This window comes from Lutra lutra, chromosome 11 (assembly GCF_902655055.1).
Source record: "Lutra lutra chromosome 11, mLutLut1.2, whole genome shotgun sequence".
NCBI classification, from domain to species: Eukaryota; Metazoa; Chordata; class Mammalia; order Carnivora; family Mustelidae; genus Lutra; species Lutra lutra.
Genome location: NC_062288.1, coordinates 96094490 through 96115209, shown reverse-complemented (window position 1 = coordinate 96115209; position 20720 = coordinate 96094490). Strand labels below are relative to the sequence as shown.

General features: G+C 36.8%; 1 protein-coding gene across 2 annotated transcripts in view; it reads right to left on the bottom strand.

Moving 5' to 3' along the window:
* The window catches only part of LOC125080969 (probable inactive serine protease 58), a 34071-nt gene that overhangs the window by 10363 nt on the left and 2988 nt on the right, over positions 1–20720 (bottom strand). For both annotated transcript variants that reach the window (XM_047695228.1, XM_047695229.1), the window contains exon 2: positions 8938–9079. In XM_047695228.1, coding sequence (XP_047551184.1) covers positions 8938–9079 — 142 coding nt within the window. The remainder of the gene's footprint in view (positions 1–8937; positions 9080–20720) is intronic.

Below are 20720 nucleotides of genomic sequence, written 5' to 3'. Positions count from 1 at the left end.
GTCATGATCTCAGGGTCCTGGGATCGAGCCCCGCATCAGGCTCTGTTCAGCAGGGAGCCTGCTTCCTCCTCTCTCTCTGCTTGCCTCTCTGCCTACTTGTGATCTCTGTCAAATAAATAAATAAATAAATAAATAAATAAATAAATATTTTTTTAAAATTTATAAAACAATGGCTAAAAGAATATAAAATGTGTATACCTCACAACAAAAATGAAAGAAGAATTAAAAGGTATCTAAAATATTAATCAAATAATAGAGCAAAAGCATTTTTAGAGAAATATAAAAAGAGTAGGAATTCAAAATAGGTAGAAACAAGACTGAGTATAGTAATAATCAATATAAACACAATGGCGTAAACTCACCAGTTAAAAGACAGATTGTAAATTGTATTTTTTAATCTTACTATATGTAAATTAATAGACATATTTAAATCAAAAAGATACAGAAAGGTAGAAAAGATCTAAAATGATATAGCAGGACAATACCAACCGACCAAAAAAAAAAAAAATATGATGAGGAGGGAGGAGTCAAGATGGCGGAGAAGTAGCAGCTGAGACTACTTCAGGTAGCGGGAGATCAGCTTATCTAAAGATTGCAAACACCTACAAATCCAACGGGAGATAGAAGAGAAGAAGAACAGCAATTCTAGAAACAGAAAATCAACCACTATCTGAAAGGTAGGACAGGCGGAGAAGTGAATCCAAAGCGACGGGAAGATAGACCGCGGGGGGAGGGGCCGGCTCCCGGCGAGCGGTGGAGCAACGGAGCACAAAATCAGGACTTTTAAAAGTCTCTTCCGCTGAGGGACATCACTCCAGAGTCTAAACCGGGGTGAAGCCCAGGCGGGGTCAGCGTGGCCCCAGGTCCCGCAGGGTCACAGAAGGATCGGGGGTGTCTGAGTGTCGCAGAGCTCACAGGTATTAGAACAGGGAAGCCGGCTGCAGAGACAGAGCCGAGGAGTGACTCTCAGCTCGGGGTTACCTTGAACCGGTAACAGGCTCAGTCAGCTCGGAGCGCGGCCAGAGGCCAGGGTGACGGGAGTCATTGGGCGCTGTTCTCTGAGGGCGCACTGAGGAGTGGGGCCCCGGGCTCTCGGCTCCTCCGGGCCGGACACCGGGAGGCCGCCATCTTCACTCCCGTCCTCCGGAACTCTACGGAAAGCGCTCAGGGAACAAAAGCTCCCGAAAGCAAACCCGAGCGGATTACTCAGCGCGGCCCCGGGTAAGGGCGGTGCAACTCCGCCTGGGGCAAAGACGCTTGAGAATCACTACAACAGGCCCCTCCCCCAGAAGATCAACGGGAAACCCAGCCAGGACCAAGTTCACCTACCAAGGAATGCAGTTTCAATACCAAGGAGAGCGGCAGAATTCCAGAGGAGAAGAAAGCAAAGCACGGAACTCATGGCTTTCTCCCCAGGATTTTTTAGCCTTGCAGTTAATTTAATTTTTTTTTCTTTTTCAATTTTTTTTAACTTTTACCGTTTTCTTTTTTAACGTTTTTTAAATAGTTTATCTAATATATATATATTTTTTTCCTCTTTTTATATTTTTTCTTTATTGGTTATCTTTTTTAATTGTTTCTTTTTGTTTTTTTCTTTCTGAACCTCTTTTTATCCCCTTTCTCCCCCCTCACAATTTGGGATCTCTTCTGATTTGGCTAAATCATATTTTCCTGGGGTTGTTGCCACCCTTTTAGTATTTTACTTGCTCCTTCATATACTCTTATCGGGACAAAATGACAAGGCGGAAAAACTCACCACAAAAAAAAGAACAAGAGGCAGTACCAAAGGCTAGGGACCTAATCAATACAGACATTGGTAATATGTCAGATCTAGAGTTCAGAATGACGATTCTCAAGGTTCTAGCCGGGCTCAAAAAAGGCATGGAAGATATTAGAGAAACCCTCTCAGGAGATGTAAAAGCCCTTTCTGGAGAAATAAAAGAACTAAAATCTAACCAAGTTGAAATCATAAAAGCTATTAATGAGGTGCAATAAAAAATGAAGGCTCTCACTGCTAGGATAAATGAGGCAGAAGAAAGAATTAGCGACATAGAAGACCAAATGACAGAGAATAAAGAAGCTGAGCAAAAGAGGGACAAACAGCTCCTGGACCATGAGGGGAGAATTCGAGAGATAAGTGACACCATAAGACAAAACAACATTAGAATAATTGGGATTCCAGAAGAAGAGGAAACAGAGAGGGGAGCAGAAGGTACATTGGAGAGAATTATTGGAGAGAATTTCCCCAATATGGCAAAGTGAACAAGCATCAAAATCCAGGAAGTTCAGAGAAACCCCCCCCTCAAAATCAATAATAGGTCCACACCCCGTCACCTAATAGTAAAATTTACAAGTATTAGTGACAAAGAGAAGATCCTGAAAGCAGCCCCGGAAAAGAAGTCTGTAACATACAATGGTAAAAATATTAGATTGGCTACAGACTTATCCACAGAGACCTGGCAGGCCAGAAAGAGCTGGCATGATATATTCAGAGCACTAAATGAGAAAAACATGCAGCCAAGAATACTATATCCAGCTAGGCTATCATTGAAAATAGAAGGAGAGATTAAAAGCTTCCAGGACAAACAAAAACTGAAAGAATTTGCAAATACCAAAACAGCTCTACAGGAAATACTGAAAGGGGTCCTCTAAGCAAAGAGAGACCCTAAAAGTAGTAGACCAGAAAGAAACAGAGACAATATACAGTAACAGTCACCTTACAGGCAATACAATGGCACTAAGTTCATATCTCTCAATACTTACCCAGAATGTTAATGGGCTAAATGCCCAAATCAAAAGACACAGGGTATCAGAATGGATAAAAAAACAAAACCCATCTATATGTTGCCTACAAGAAACTCACCTTAAACCCGAAGACACCTCCAGGTTTAAAGTGAGGGGGTGGAAAAGAATTTACCATGCTAATGGACATCAGAAGAAAGCAGGAGTGGCAGATCAATTAGATTTTATTATATCAGATCAATTAGATTTTAAGCCAAAGACTATAATAAGAGATGAGGAAGGACACTATATCATACTCAAAGGATCTGTCCAACAAGAAGATCTAACAATTTTAAATATCTATGCCCCTAACGTGGGAACAGCCAACTATATAAACCAATTAATAACAAAATCAAAGAAACACATCAACAATAATAAAATAATAGTAGGGGATTTTAACACTCCCCTCACTGAAATGGACAGATCATCCAAGCAAAAGATCAACAAGGAAATAAAGCCCTTAAATGACACACTGGATCAGATTGACATCATAGATATATTCAGAACATTTCATCCCAAAGGAACAGAATACACATTCTTCTCTGGTGCACATGGAACATTCTCCAGAATAGATCACATCCTGGGTCCTAAATCAGGTCTCAACTGGTATCAAAAGATTGGGATCATTCCCTGCATATTTTCAGACCACAATGCTCTGAAGCTAGAACTCAATCACAAGAGGAAATTTGGAGAGAACCCAAATACATGGAGACTAAACAGCATCCTTCTAAAGAATGAATGGGTCAACCAGGAAATTAAAGAAGAACTGAAAAAATTCATGGAAACAAATGATAATGAAAACACAATGGTTCAAAATTTGTGGGACACAGCAAAGGCAGTCCTGAGAGGAAAATATATAGCGGTACAAGCCTTTCTCAAGAAACAAGAAGGTTCTCAAGTACACAACCTAACCCTACACATAAAGGAGCTGGAGAAAGAACAAGAAAGAAACCCTAAACCCAGCAGGAGAAGAGAAATCATAAAGATCAGAGCAGAAATCAATGAAATAGAAACCAAAAAAGCAATAGAACAAATCAACGAAACTAGGAGCTGGTTCTTTGAAAGAATTAATAAGATTGATAAACCCCTGGCCAGACTTATCAAAAAGAAAAGAGAAAGGACCCAAATAAATAAAATCATGAATGAAAGAGGAGAGATCACAACGAACACCAAAGAAATACAGACAATTATAAGAACATACTATGAGCAACTCTACGCCAACAAATTTGACAATCTGGAAGAAATGGATGCATTCCTAGAGACATATAAACTACCACAACTGAACCAGGAAGAAATAGAAAGCCTGAACAGACCCATAACCAGTAAGGAGATTGAAACAGTCATCAAAAATCTCCAAACAAACAAAAGCCCAGGGCCAGACGGCTTCCCGGGGGAATTCTACCAAACATTTAAAGAAGAACTAATTCCTATTCTCCTGAAACTGTTCCAAAAAATAGAAATGGAAGGAAAACTTCCAAACTCATTTTATGAGGCCAGCATCACCTTGATCCCAAAACCAGACAAGGATCCCAACAAAAAAGAGAACTACAGACCAATATCCTTGATGAACACAGATGCAAAAATTCTCGCCAAAATACTAGCCAATAGGATTCAACAGTACATTAAAAGGATTATTCACCACGACCAAGCAGGATTTATTCCAGGGCTGCAAGGTTGGTTCAACATCCGCAAATCAATCAATGTGATACAACACATTAATAAAAGAAAGAACAAGAACCATATGATACTCTCCATAGATGCTGAAAAAGCATTTGACAAAGTACAGCATCCCTTCCTGATCAAAACTCTTCAAAGTGTAGGGATAGACGGCACATTCCTCAATATTATCAAAGCCATCTATGAAAAACCCACCGCAAATATCATTCTCAATGGAGAAAAACTGAAAGCTTTTCCGCTAAGGTCAGGAACACGGCAGGGATGTCCGTTATCACCACTGCTATTCAACATAGTACTAGAAGTCCTAGCCTCAGCAATCAGACAACAAAAGGAAATTAAAGGCATCCAAATTGGCAAAGAAGAAGTCAAACTATCACTCTTTGCAGATGATATGATACTCTATGTGGAAAACCCAAAAGACTCCACTCCAAAACTGCTAGAACTTGGACAGGAATTCAGTAAAGTGTCAGGATATAAAATCAATGCACAGAAATCAGTTGCATTTCTCTACACCAACAACAAGACAGAAGAAAGAGAAATTAAGGAGTCCATCCCATTTACAATTGCACCCAAAACTATAAGATGCCTAGGAATAAACCTAACCAAAGAGACTAAGAATCTATACTCAGAAAACTAGAAAGTACTCATGAAAGAAATTGAGGAAGACACAAAGAAATGGAAAAATGTTCCATGCTCCTGGATTGGAAGAATAAATATTGTGAAAATGTCTATGCTACCTAAAGCAATCTACACATTTAATGCAATTCCTATCAAAGTACCATCCATTTTTTTCAAAGAAATGGAACAAATAATCCTAAAATTTATATGGAACCAGAAAAGACCTTGAATAGCCAAAGGAATATTGAAAAAGAGAGCCAAAGTTGGTGGCATCACAATTCCGGACTTCAAGCTCTATTACAAAGCTGTCATCATCAAGACAGCATGGTACTGGCACAAAAACAGACACATAGATCAATGGAACAGAATAGAGAGCCCAGAAATAGACCCTCAACTCTATGGTCAACTCATCTTCGACAAAGCAGGAAAGAATGTCCAATGGAAAAAAGACAGCCTCTTCAATAAATGGTGTTGGGAAAATTGGACAGCCACATGCAGAAAAATGAAATTGGATCATTTCCTTACACCACACACGAAAATAGACTCAAAATGGATGAAGGATCTCAATGTGAGAAAGGAATCCATCAAAATCCTTGAGGAGAACACAGGCAGCAACCTCTTCGACCTCAGCCGCAGCAACATATTCCTAGGAACATCGCCAAAGGCAAGGGAAGCAAGGGCAAAAATGAACTATTGGGATTTCATCAAGATCAAAAGCTTTTGCACAGCAAAGGAAACAGTGAACAAAACCAAAAGACGACTGACAGAATGGGAGAAGATATTTGCAAATAATATATCAGATAAAGGGCTAGTGTCCAAAATCTATAAAGAACTTAGCAAACTCAACACCCAAAGAACAAATAATCCAATCAAGAAATGGGCAGAGGACATGAACAGACATTTCTGCAAAGAAGACATCCAGATGGCCAACAGACACATGAAAAAGTGCTCCACATCACTCGGCATCAGGGAAATACAAATCAAAACCACCATGAGATATCACCTCACACCAGTCAGAATGGCTAAAATTAACAAGTCAGGAAATGACAGATGCTGGCGAGGATGCGGAGAAAGGGGAACCCTCTTACACTGTTGGTGGGAACACAAGCTGGTGCAACCACTCTGGAAAACAGCATGGAGGTTCCTCAAAATGTTGAAAATAGAACTACCCTATGACCCAGCAATTGCACTGCTGGGTATTTACCCTAAAGATACAAACGTAGTGATCCGAAGGGGCACGTGCACCCGAATGTTTATAGCAGCAATGTCTACAATAGCCAAACTATGGAAAGAACCTAGATGTCCATCAATAGACGAATGGATAAAGAAGATGTGGTATATATACACAATGGAATACTATGCAGCCATCAAAAGAAATGAAATCTTGCCATTTGCGACGACGTGGATGGAACTAGAGGGTATCATGCTTAGCGAAATAATCAGAGAAAGACAACTATCATATGATCTCCCTGATATGAGGGAGAGGAGATACAACATGAGGGGTTAAGGGGGTAGGAGAAGAGTAAATGAAACAAGATGGGATTGGGAGGGAGACAAACCATAAGTGACTCTTAATCTCACAAAACAAACTGAGGGTTGATGGGGGGAGGGGGGTTGGGGGGGTGGAGTTATGGACATTGGGGAGGGTATGTGCTATGGTGAGTGCTGTGAAGTATGTAAACCTGGCAATTCACAGACCTGTACCCCTGGGGATAAAAATATATGTTTATAAAAAATAAAATTAAAAAAAAAAAAAACAGTATATGATGAAATTAAAAAAAAAAAGCAGGATTGGCATATTAATATCTGCAAAAATGGGCTATAAAACCAAAATATTAACTATATGAGAGAAAGTAATGATATATAGTCATAGCTTTGATTTATTAGGAATGCACAAAGCACCTACATTTATAAATGTACCTGAACTTACATATACTTAATAAAATAGTCTAAAAAACATTTTTAAAAAACAAAAAGTAATAAATGTATAGGACTATTTTGATCAATCTAAATACAGAAGAATATTTCAATCTCTAAATTATTCATATTAAGCAAAAAAAATAGTAAGGATACCAAAGACTTGAACTACACAATTAAAGTTTGATATACGTAGAAACTTCTATCCTAAAATTACAGCATGTACATTCTTTCAAACACATGAGGAATTATAAAAATTGACTTTATACTGGTCCAAAAAGCAAGTCTCAATTCTCATCAAAGAATTAGTATCACATAGATCACATTCTCTGACCACAAAACAATTAAACTAGGACTCAAAGATTTTCTTTTAATATGGAAAGTTATCCTCCAAAATTTACCCAACCAAATTCTAAACTTAGGAATGAAAGGTTTAATCATGTGGAAATTTATAAAAATTATTTAGAATTAAAATAATGAAAATGGCCCTTTTCAAAGATGGTTAGTGGAATATACACAGGAACATATGCATAAATTACTAGAAATAGTAAGAGAATATAACAAGAGAACATGCCATTAGATAAATTTATGATACAAGTTTATTATAACAACTGCATTTCCATCATGACTAATAGAAAATATGATTTTCTGAAAGTACATCAATTAAAAATATAATAAAAAAACATAAAGCACTTTAAGAATAAATTTTTTAATAAGATATGTACAAGATATGTATGTAGATAAAACTCTTGAAATTCATCAAAGGGAAACCAAAATAAGTAAAGAGATATACCAGATCCATGGCTATGAATAATCATTATCAGAAAAAATTCTTCTCAACTGATACAAGAGTCAAAGTAATTCCAAATAAATCCCAACAGAGTTTTTCATAGAACTTAACAAATTGATTTTAAAATTTATTTTAAAAAATACCTAAGTGTTCCTGATAAAGAAAAACATGGCTGCCTACCCTATCAGACATCACAAATTATGAGAAAGTCATAATTATTAAGGCATTGTGGTATTGGTCTATAATAAATAAACCAATGGAGCAGTATAGAGAGTCCAAAAACATGTACAGATAGAAGAACTTTCACAGATGACGGAAGTGGTGTTGCAGTCACTGGAGAAAAAAGGAACCATTAGATAAATGATATTTGGATGTTTAGCTTACTATAATTTAAAAAAATGAAACTGGATCCCTACTTCACATCATTCACAAACATCAAGTCTAAATGATATAAATATTTAAATATTAAATCAAACCTTTAAAGACTCTAGAAATGAAGAAATATCTTTCTGATCTTGAATCATAAAGTTAATTTCAACTAGGCACAAAACCCAATTAATCAGAAATAAAGATGATAATTTAAGCATTAAATTGAATTACACACAAGTTAAGAGCTCTTATTTATCAAAATACACCATAAAGAGAAGATGGTACCATGAACTGGAAGAATGTATTTTCAACATACGTAATTGTCAAAAGAGTAATAACTAGAGCTTTATAGAAGTCCTACAAAGTAATTTTTTTAAATTCACGAAATGTTCATAAAACATGAAAGAGAATTTCCCTGAAGAAACACTATTAGCAGAAGGAAAAGGATGAAGAGGAAAAAGGAGAAAAAATTATGCTAATCATCACTGCTAATAAAGATTTAAAAATTAAGAGCATAACAAGAAATTTGACACAATCTGCAAAAGAGAAAAATGTCTGACAATACTCAATGTGGGAAATGCTTATAAATTGCTGGAAGATGTACAAAAGTGAACATTTGCATCCTCTATTACCCAGCAATTCCACTCCTAATTATATACTCTAGAGTTATATACCAAGAGGTACAGTTGCAGGTACACACCAACATGTATACACACTAACACATACATGTGTAATTGGGAAGCCTTGGAGCCTTAGAACAGAGCAGACAGATCCCCATCACTTACGGTAAGAAGCAGTGTGCCGCTGTCAATACCCACTGAGGGGCAATCAAAGTCCCCACACAGGACTGATAATTGGAATTCAGGTAAAATAGGTAGTGAAGATGATTTAACCCTTCCATGTCTTCACCAACATATGAAACAACACCTGGAACAAAGAGAGAAGAGAATCAAGGGAAATAACCTAGCTGACTAAAGAGAACTCAGGGTGCTTATGGAGATTTTGGGATGCCAGTATCAGAGAATATCAATATTTGCCACCCATTAATCACTTAACTAACTGATACCCTAACTCTATGGTACTAGAGAACCATACTGTACAAACACTGTACTAAAATACTTGGTGTACTTATTTAGATTTTTTATTCTTCACAGAAAAAAAAAACTATGGAATGGATAAATTTTATATCATTTTACAGATTAAGAATTTATTAGAGAGACTGTGTTTTCCACATTGTATATTCTAGTCTCCCTTGTCATAGATTAATGGACCATATAACTGTGGGTTTATCTGTGGGTCCTCTACTCTGTTCCATTAATGTATGTGTATGTTTTTGTGCCAGTAATGCACTGTTTTGATTACTACAGCCTTATAGTACATCTTGAAACCCAGAACCCAGAAACCCAGAACTGTGAGGCTTTGTTTTTCAGTTTTTCAGTTTTGTTTTTCTTTCTCAAGAGAGACAATACAATGGATATTATGCAGCCATAATAAAGGATGTTATAGTGCCATTTGCAACAATATGGATGGACCTAGAGGATATTATATTAAGTGAAATAAAGTCAGACTGAAAAAGACAAATACTATATGCTCTCGGTCATATATAAAATATTTTTTTTAATTTTTTATTTATTTATTTGACAGACAGAGATCACAAGTAGGCAGAGAGGCAGGCAGAGAGAGAGGGAAGTAGGCTCCCCGCTGAGCAGAGAGCCCGATGCAGGGCTCAATCCCAGGACCCTGAGATCATGACCTGAGCCGAAGGCAGAGGCTTAACCCACTGAGCCACCCAGGTGCCCTTATATAAAAAATATTTTTTAAAAAGGAATAAATAAACAAAAAGCAGAAACAGACCTAAAAATACAGAGAACAACCTAATGGTTACCAGAGGGCAGGGCGATGAAGGGATGGGAAAATGAATGAAGTGGAGTGGGAGATACAGTCTTCCAGTCATGGAATGAGTAAGTCATGGGAATAAGAGGCATGGCATAGGAAATACAGTCAGTAATATTCTAATAGCATTGTATGGTGACAGATAGTAGCTACATTTACAGTGAACATAGTATAATATATAAACTTAACAAGTTACTACATTGTACACCTAATATTAATGTAACATTGTGTGTCAACTCTACTGAAATTCTTTTTGTTTATAGTTTTAATATTTATTTTTTTATTTTTGACACCTATCTTATGGCTTTATTTTTTTTATTATGTTATGTTAGTCACCATACAGTACATCATTAGTTTTTGATGTAGTGTTCCATAATTCACTGTTTGCATATAACACCCAATACTCTATGCAATACATGCCCTCCTCAATACCCATCACCAGGCTAAACTATGCCCCTGCCCCCTCCCCTCTAAAATCCTCAGTTTGTTTCCCAGAGTCCATAGTCTTATGGTTCGTCTCCTCCTTTGATTCCCCCACTTCATTTCTCCCTTCCTTCTCCTAATGTCCTCCATGCTATTCCTGATGCTCCACAAGTGAAACCATATGATAATTGACTTTCTCTGCTTGACTTATTTCACTTAGAGAAATCTCCTCCAGTCCCATCCATGTTGATGCAAAAGTTGGGTATTCCTCCTTTCTGATGACTGAGTAATATTCCATCTTGTATAAATATACCACCTCTTCTTTATCCACTGATCAGTCAATGGACACTGGGCTGCTTCCATTGTTTGGCTACTGCAGATAATGCTGCTGTAAACATGGGGGTGCATGTATCCCTTCGGATTAATATATTTGTATTCTTTGGGTAAATACCTAGTAGTACAATTGCTGGATTATAGAGTAGTTCGGTTTTTAACTTCTTGAGGAAACTCCATACTGTTTTTTACAGTGGCTGCACCAGTTTTCATTTCCAGCGACAGTGCAAGAGGGCTCCTTTTGCTCCACATCCTCTCTAACACTTGTTGTTTCTGATTTTGGCCATTCTGACAGGTATGAGGTGATGTTATATTGTAGTTTTATTTGCATTTCCCTGATAAGTGATGTTGAACATGTTTTCATAAGTCTATTGGCCATCTGTATGTCTTCTTTGGAAAAATGTCTGTTCATGTCTTCTGCCCATATTTTATTTTTTAAAAAGCGATATATATTTATTGTGAAAATTTATAAAAGACATGAAATAAAAATAATCAGTAAAAAAAAAATCATCAGTAATTCCCAAACCAAAAGATAATCATTAATAATGTTTTGGAATATTTTCTTTCAGTATTTTTTCTATAGGGATGGCTGGTTTCAAGGGCGTGGGACCTGTGTACTCACACAGAACTCATGTTCAGAAGGGCCCTACATTTGGTTTAAGGCTCTACTACTGCTATCTTGGAATTAAAATTTTTGAACAAGAGATCTTGCATTTTCATTTTATACTAGGCTCTGCAAATTATGTAGTCAGTTCTATCTACAGACATTCATGGACACAAATATACAGATTATAAATATATATTTATAACCTATGTCATTAAAATTCCAAAATTCCTTGTAAATGTTCTTTTTAATACTTGCATAATATTTCATCATATGGAAACAGTCATGTACTTAGTTATGTTTTTATTTTGGTACCTAGTTTGATAATGTTTTATATTGTTATGATGAGGAACGTGTTTTCATATTATTTTTTAAATGTAGTTCTAATTATTCCCTTAAATAACATCTGAGAAGTAAAATTAAAGGGAGGAAGGGATTTGAACATTTTGGGAGTTTGCATTTATGTTGCCAAATAGCTTTTCAGAAAGATCACTATTACCAGCAGAGTGTAAGAAACTTTCTCTTCATACCCGTGGCATCAGAGAATATTATGATTAAAAAGTATTTGGTAATTGAATAAGTTAAAATATTATCCACTTAATTTCCATTTCTTTGACTACCAGTAAAGGAAGTCTTTAAAAATTATATTAGCCATTTTTATTTCTTCGTGGAATTGCCCAAGAATGCAAACTTCTCTGTATGTTTTTTAAGGCTCTTTGAGTCCTACTACTCTAGCTTTATCTTCCCCATATTTTAATTGGATTATTCCTTTTTTGCATGTTGAGTTTTATAAGTTCTCTATATATTTTGGATACTAACCCTTTATCAGGTGTCATCTGCAAATATATTCTCCCATTCCATAGGTTGCCTTTTAGTTTTGTTGATTGTTTCCTTTGCTGTGTAGAAGCCTTTTATTTTGTTGTAGTCCCAATTGTTTTTTTTTTTCCTTTTTGTTTCCCTTGCCTCAGGTGTAGTTGCTACAGCTGATGTCAAAGATGTTACTGCCTGTGTTCTCCTCTAGGATTTTTATGGCTTCAGGTCTCACATTTATGCCTTAAGTCCATTTTGAATTTATTCTTGTGCATGGTGTAAGGAAGTGGTCCAGTTTCATTCTTCTGCATGTGGCTGTCCAATTTTCCCAATACCATTTGTTAAAGAGACTGTCTTTTCCCATTAGACATTCTTTCCTGCTTTGTCAAAATTTAACCCACCATATACTGTGAGTTCATTTCTGGGCTGCTATTCTGTTCTATTGATCTATGTCGATTTTTGTGCTGGTACCATACTATTTTGGTTACTATAGCTTTGTAATAGAACTCAAAGTCTGGAATTGTGATGTCTCCAGCTTTGCTTCCTGGCCCCCTCACTCCAAGGCTGCTTTGGCTATTCAGGGTCTTTTCTGATTCCATACAAATTTTATAATTCTTTCATCTAGTTCTGTGAAAAATGTTGGAAATTGGATAGGAATTGCATTAAACATGTAGCTAGCTTTGGGCAATACAGACATTTTGACAATATTTGTTCTTCCAAACCCTGAACATGGAATATCTTTCCATTTCTTCATGTCCTCTTCAATTTCTGTCATAAGTGTTCCATAGTTTTCAGAGTACAGGTCTTTCACTTCTTGGTTAGTGTTATCTTAGGTATCTTATGGTTTTTGATGAAATTGTAAATGGGATCAATTCCTTGATTTCTCTTTCTGCTGCCTTATTATTGGTGTATAGAAATGCAACAGGTTTCTGTATGGTGACTTACAGCCTGTGACTTTGCTAAATTAATGTATCAGTTCTAGTAATTTTCTGGTGAGTCTTTCAGGTTTTCTACATAGAGCATCATGTCATCTGCAAATAGTAAAAGTCTGACTTCTTCCTGGCCAATTTGGATGCCCTTTGTTTCTTTTTGTTGTCTGACTGCTATAATTAGGACTTCCAATAGTATGTGAATTAACAGTGATGAGAGTGGACATCACTGTCTTGCTCCCAACTATAGAAGAAAAGCTCTCAGTTTTCCCCCCACTGAGGATGATATTAGCTGTGGGTTTTTCATATATGACCTTTATGATGCTGAGGAATGTTCCCTCCAACCGTACTTTGTCGAGATTTTTACCACAAATGGATGTTGTACTTTGTCAAATGCTTTTTCTGCATCTACTGAAAGGATCATATGATTTGCAGATATTGAACCCACCCTTGCAGCTCAGGAATAAATCTCACTTGATTGTCATGAATGATTATTTTAACAGATTCAATTTGCTAGTATTTTATTGAGAATTTTTGCATCCATGTTCATCAGGGATACTGGCCTATTGTTCTCTTTTTCAGTATTGTTTTCATCTAGTTTTGGTTTCAGGGTAATGATAGCCTCATCTAATGAGTTTGGAAGTTTTCCTTCCATTTCTAGATTTTGGAATAGTTTGAGAAGAATAGGTATTAACTCTTCTTTAAATGTTTGGTAGGATTTGCCTTTCATGAAGCCATTTGTCCCTGGACTTCTGTTTTTTGGGAGTTGTTTTTTTTTAATTACTGATTCAATTTCTTTCTAGTTATCAGTCTGTTCAAGTTTTCTATTTTTTTCTGTTTCAGTTTTGGTAGTTTATATGTTTCTAGGAATTTATCCATTTCTTCTAGGTTATCTAATTTGTTCACATAATAGTTTTTCAAATTTTTTTATAATTATTTGTATTTCTGTAGTATTAGCTGTTATTTCTCCTTTCTCATTAGTGATTTTATTGATTTGGGTCCTTTCTCTTTTCTTCTTGATAAGTCTGGCTAGAGGTTAATCAATTTTACTAATTTTTTCAAAGAACCAGCTCCTGGTTTCATTGATCTGTTTTATTATTTGTTTGTTTTTTAGTTTCTATATAATTTATTTCTGCTGTAATATTTATTATTTTCTTCCTTCTGTTGGCTTTAGGCTTCATTTGTTGCTCTTTTTGTAGTTCCTTTAGGTGTAAGGTTAGAGTACTTGAGATTTTTTTCTTATTGCTTGAGGTAGTCCTGTATTGCTATATACTTCCCTCTTAGGACTGCTTTTGCTGCATCCCATAGGTTTTGGACTGTTGTGTTTTCATTTTTATTTGTTTCCATGTATTTTTTTATTTCTTCTTTGATTTCCTGGTTGGCCACTTATTTTTTAGTAGCATGTTGTTTCACCTCTATTTATTTGTGGTCTTTCCAAATTTTTTCTTATGGCTAACTTCTAGTTTCATAGCATTGTGATCAGAAAAAGTGCATAGTATGATTTCAATATTTTTGTATTTGTTGAGGCTTGTTTTGTGACCTAAAATGCAACCTATTCTGGAGAATGTCCCATGTGCACTTGAAAAGAATGTGTACTCTGTTTTAGGATGGAATGTTCTGCATATATCTGTTAAGTCCATCTGGTCCAATGTTTATTTTCTGTTTAGATGATCTTCCCATTAATTTAAGTGGGATATTAAAGTCCCCTACTATTATTGTGTTATTGTCAATTCATTCCTTTCTGTTTGTTAATAATTGTTTTATATATCTGGGTGCTCCCATGTTGGGTGTATAAATATTTATAATTGTTATATTGTCTTGTTGGATTGTCCCTTTTGTTATTATATAGTGCCCTTCTTCTTCTCTTGCTATAGTTGAGGATAAAATCTAGTTTGTCTGATATAAGTATTGCTACTCCAGCTTTCTTTTGACATTCACTTGTGTGATAAATGTTTCTCTACCACCTCACTTTCAGTCTGCCTGTGACTTTAATCTAAAATGAGTCTCTTGTAGGCAGCATATAGATACGTCTTGTTTTTTAATCCATTCTGTCACCCTGTATCTTTTGACTAGAGTGTTTAGTCCATTCACTTTCAAAGTAGTTATTGATATGTATTTATTGCCATTCTTTTACTTGTTTTGTTGTTGTTTCTAGAGATTTTCACTGATCCTTTCTTGTCATTGTCACTTTTTTCAATTTGGGCTTCTCTTGCTTTGTCAATTTATGTTTCTGTGTCTATGGGGTTTTCACCTGTAGATGATAAGCAGTGAAGGAACAATGACTTGTACAATATCCCCCACTAACTAGGACAGTGTCTGGCAGGAACTCAATATGTATGTATTATACAAATGAATTAGTAGGTTGGAGTAAAATTCACTTTGTGTGCAGGGGTCCACTGGGAGGCTCTGAAATTAATGAAATGGTTTTCTGATCTATATGTGAAACAAGCATCATCAGACGACTAAGAGTTAATGTTGTATTTATGTGTGTGTACTTTTTTCTCAAATTCATATATGCATGCATTTATTTAAAAAAGTGTGCCAGGCAACATATTGCATATTAAATATAAAAGGATATCCAAGATAGAAGTAGACTTTGCCTCCATGAAATGAAGGGGATAGACAACAAGCAAATAAGTACATAAACGGACAGCTATAAATTGTGATGAGAAAGTGACAGTGTTCCATGAGAAAACATAATAGGAGAGTAAATGAAGAATCTAATTTAGTTTGGGTGTGCAAAGAAGTATTTGCTGGGTGAATGATAGGTGATCTGAGACAGAAAGATAAGAAAAACCAGCTATGGGAAGAGCAAAAGAAAGATTTTTCAGGAGAGGAACTGCATGTACAAAGGTTCAAAGAGGAGAAAGGACTAGGAGGGCTCAAGAATCTGAAGAGAGCCAAGGAGACTGAAGCAGAGAAGCTGAGGAAAAGATTGCCCTAGGATGAGCCTTTAGAGGAGGCAGGGACCTCATCAAGCAGGGCTTGAAAGCCATGATCAGGAGTTTGGATTTTATTCTGAGTGTAAAAAAATCTACTAAAGAATTTGAATATATAAAAGTTATGTGATCCAATTATTTTTTTAAAACATCACTGGACTTTGATTAAAAATGGAGTAGAGGAGTGCCTGGGTGGCTCAGTCTGCCTTCAGCCCAGGTCATGATCTCAGGGTCCTGATCCAGGATCAAGATCCAGCCCTGCCTTGAGCTCCCTGCTCAGCAGGGAGTCTGCTTCTTCCCTTTCCCTCTGCCCCTCCCCCTGCACATGCTTGCTCTCACGCGTGCTCTCCTCTCTCTCTCTCTAATAAATAAATAATCTTAAACAAAAAAAAAAAAAAAAAAAAAAAAACAAGAAATGAATTGGAAAAGGGCAAGAGAAGAAACAGTTAGGCTTACTGTAGTAGGCCTGGCACAAAGTGATGTGACTTGCACTAAACTGGCAGTGGTGGAGACGGAAAAGAGCACGTAAGTGGGTGGATGGACAGAAGATCTACTTCAAAAGTAAAGTTAACAGGAAATCCAGTAAACATTATTTAATAAAATATGCATTGCTTTAACAAAGATAGTTAGTTCACCTTTTTGCATTACATAAGAATTCAATAAAGAATTATCATTCAAAGAGTCAAAATACTTTAAGACTAAAAGAGGTTCTCATGCTCAAAAAAGTTGAGAATGCAGATAATCTTCACATTCCTTCTTACTCTAAGATAATCCAGTGCATAAATTCAGTCTTACTTAATTCCCACAATCTATTCCCGACTCCAGACCATCCCTCATTAGCTTTAAGAAGTTTGCACTACTACTAGCTCCATCTTAGCTGCAGCAACAATACACAGTTCTTTCAAGCCACTGGTCCTTCCAAGGAAAGCTGTGGAACAGATTTCTCCTAATCAAAACTGAGTCATATTCCAAGCTGAGCTGCCAACTAAATATTGGTATTTACTCTAAAAATGCTCAGATTTCTTCCCACCAAAGCCCTGATGTCCTAACTCACACTTAACCAAGCTTTACAGTCACTGATTCTAAGAACTCATTAGAAACTTATACCTTGTGTCCTTACCCCTGCATTCCAGCTGGTCCCTGCCTGTTTTATCTTCCCTCTCTACCTGACTTAGATTCCTTTATTCATCATTTTATTTTTTATTTTATTATGTTATGTTAGTCACCATACAGTAGTACATCATTAGTTTTTGATGTAGTGTTCCATGATTTTGTTTGCATATAATTTTTAATTATGTTCTTATTACTCTTCAGAGACCCTTGTCCTAATGTCCTTGAATAATACCTTAGGCAAATTTTAACTCCATATGAACACAACTATATGCCTTCACTGTGTCTGCACTTTAATTTTCTTAATTTGTCACAGGCATAGAACACATTAACCACTTCCTCCTCCTAGAAACAAACTCTTCTGACTGGTGTAAATTACATTTTTAATTTCTCCTGCCTCACAAGGTACTTTACCAGGCTCTCATCTTCTAGCAGCCCCTAAAGCATTAGAGCTCAACTTTCCATTTGATCCAAGAAGGAGTAGTCCCATTCCCCACTCCCAGCTTTTCCCTTTTACAACTAAAAACCCCACACAATAAACACAACAAACATAGAAAGACTCTGAATAATGGAAAGAAGAAAGTGGACTACCTAAGGAACCTGGGGACTTAAGGAACAACATAACACTAACTTCCCTCAGTATTCTTACATCTCATAGATCCAAGATAGAGCACTGAAGCAGAGTAGCCTATAATCCAGAACCACCAAAAAGCAAAGCCAAAAAACAAAAACAAAACAAATGTAAAAAAAAACTTCAAGAAAAACATGCTCCTCACCAGAGGAAAGGAGAAAGGATAGCTGAACACAAAAGAACTCTTTTTGATAACACCTACCCTACTCTAACTAAACAATGGGAAGTGGCAATGTTCCCAAACAATGGGAAAATGCCCGCCTGCCATGGGTTCCCCAAGGCTGAGTAAGGGGTTAATATTCCACCCTCACTCCCAGTGGAAACAGGCAATACTCCAATTTCTCAAGCAGGGTTGTATGAATGGAGTTCAGGGGAAAGCTGAGCCTCTGCACAGTGGCCAGGAGGCTGACGGAGGAGTCTGAGGCAAAGTTAACAGTACTCTGCTTCCTTCTCTCCACCACACATGGCCCTATGTCCCCAAGACCCAGCAGGTTGCCAAGCCTTCATCGTCATTTGACAACAATATTGAACAAGGCTATGTAAGGTAGAGCTACTCAGAACATTGCCTCCTCCATCTCCTGGTAAATGGAGCACAGTAGGGAGGTGCATTTCAATTCTCACCCTTCAACATAGAAATGTGCTGGTAAATGCAAAACTTCAATTCGCTCCCCCACCCCCCGGCAATGTATTCAATGATATATGCTTACATGCATATATGCTCATATACAAGTGAAATGAATGACAGCAATGATGTAAGGGAAAGGAAAGAGAAGTCAGAATTATTTTATTATCATTAGGTACTCACACTATCCATGAACTGACACAGTGTTTTTGGAAGTGGACACGATTAATTGTAAATTTATACTGCAAGCTCTAAGGCAACCATATAAAAAAATATTAAAAAAGAAGAAGTATAATGGATATGCTAAGAAAAGAGAGAGACTAAAATAATATAAAATGCTCCATTTAAATGACAAGTGGCAAACCAAAAAAAGTGAAAGAAAAAATAGGAGCATAAAACAAGTAGAAAACAATAGCAAATATGGTGGATAGTAATCCAACTAAATCAATATTCACTATAAATACAGCAGTTTAAATGCACCAATTAAAACACAGAGATTGTCAGAATGAATCAAAATACAAGATCCAAGTGTCTGTTGTCTACAATAAACCCACTTTAAATTTTTTTAAGTTTTATTTATTTAAGTAATCTCTACACCCAACACGGGGTTTCCCTAAGATCAAGAGTTGCATGCTCCTCCGACTGAGCCTGCCAGGGCCCCCTAAACCCACTTTAAACATAAAGACATACAGACCAAAAGTAAATGAATAGAGAAAGATATATCCCACTAACACTACTCAAAAGAAAGCAGGAGTAGCTATATTAATTTCAAACATAACAGACTTTAAGGAAAGTTATCAGAGATAAAGGCAGGCATTATTATATTATAATAAAGGGATCAATGATCTAAGAAGACATAACAATCCTTAGTGTGCATGTGCATAATCACAGAGCATCAAACTACATTAGGTAAAAGCTAATAGAACTACAGAGAAGAATAGATAAATCCGTTCTCCTACTTGGAGACTTCAACACGTTTCTCTATCAGGAATGGACAGTTCTAGAAGGCAGAAAAACAGTCAGGATGTCATTTAAGTCCACAGCACCTTCGACCAACTGGATGTTGTTGACAAGTATAGACTGCTTTTGTAAAACCAGCAGAACACACATTATTTCGCAGGCCCACATGGAACATTCACCAAGAGAGACCACGTTCTGGACCACATAACACACCTTAACAAACGTAAAAGAAAAGGGAATCATGCAATTTCTGAACTTAAGCCACAATGAATTAAACTAGAAATGAATAACAGAAAGATACCTGGAAAATCCCAAAATACATGGAGATTAAACATACTCCTGAATAACCTACGGATCAAATGATAAATTGGACCTCATCAAATTTAAAAACAATTGCTTTATAAAAGACTCTCTGGAGAGAGTTTAAAGACCAGTTATAGACCAGGAAAAATATGTTCAAACCTCATAGCTGATAAAGGACTTGTACAGACTGGATACCTATTCTCAGACTCAATAGTCAATAAAACAAACAATCTAATTAGAAAATAGGCAAAAGACAAGAACAAACACTTCACTAAAAAGAACATCCAGGGCCATATGTACCCCAATGTTTATAGCAGCAATGGCCACGGTCGCCAAACTGTGGAAAGAACCAAGATCCCCTTCAACGGACGAATGGATAAGGAAGATGTGGTCCATATACACTATGGAGTATTATGCCTCCATCAGAAAGGATGAATACCCAACTTTTGTAGCAACATGGACGGGACTGGAAGAGATTATGCTGAGTGAAATAAGTCAAGCAGAGAGAGTCAATCTTCATATGGTTTCACTTATTTGTGGAGCATAACAAATAACATGGAGGACATGGGGAGATGGAGAGGAGAAGGGAGTTGAGGGAAATTGGAAGGGGAGGTGAACCATGAGAGACTATGGACTCTGAAAAACAATCTGAGGGGTTTGAAGGGTGGTGGGTGGGTTGGGGGAACCAGGTGGTGGGTATTGGAGAGGGCACGGATTGCATGGAGCACTGGTGTGGTATAAAAACAATGAATACTGTTATGCTGAAAATAAATTTTAAAAATTAAAAAAAAAAAAAAGAACATCCAGGGGCGCCTGGGTGGCTCAGTGGGTTAAAGCCTCTGCCTTTGGCTCAGGTCATGGTCCCAGGGCCCTGGGATCGAGCCCCACATTGGGCTCTCTGCTCGGCAGGGAGCCTGCTTCCCTTCCTCTCTCTCTGCCTGCCTCTTTACTTGTGATCTCTCTGTCAAATAAATAAATAAATAATCTTAAAAAAAAAAAAAAAAAGACTAT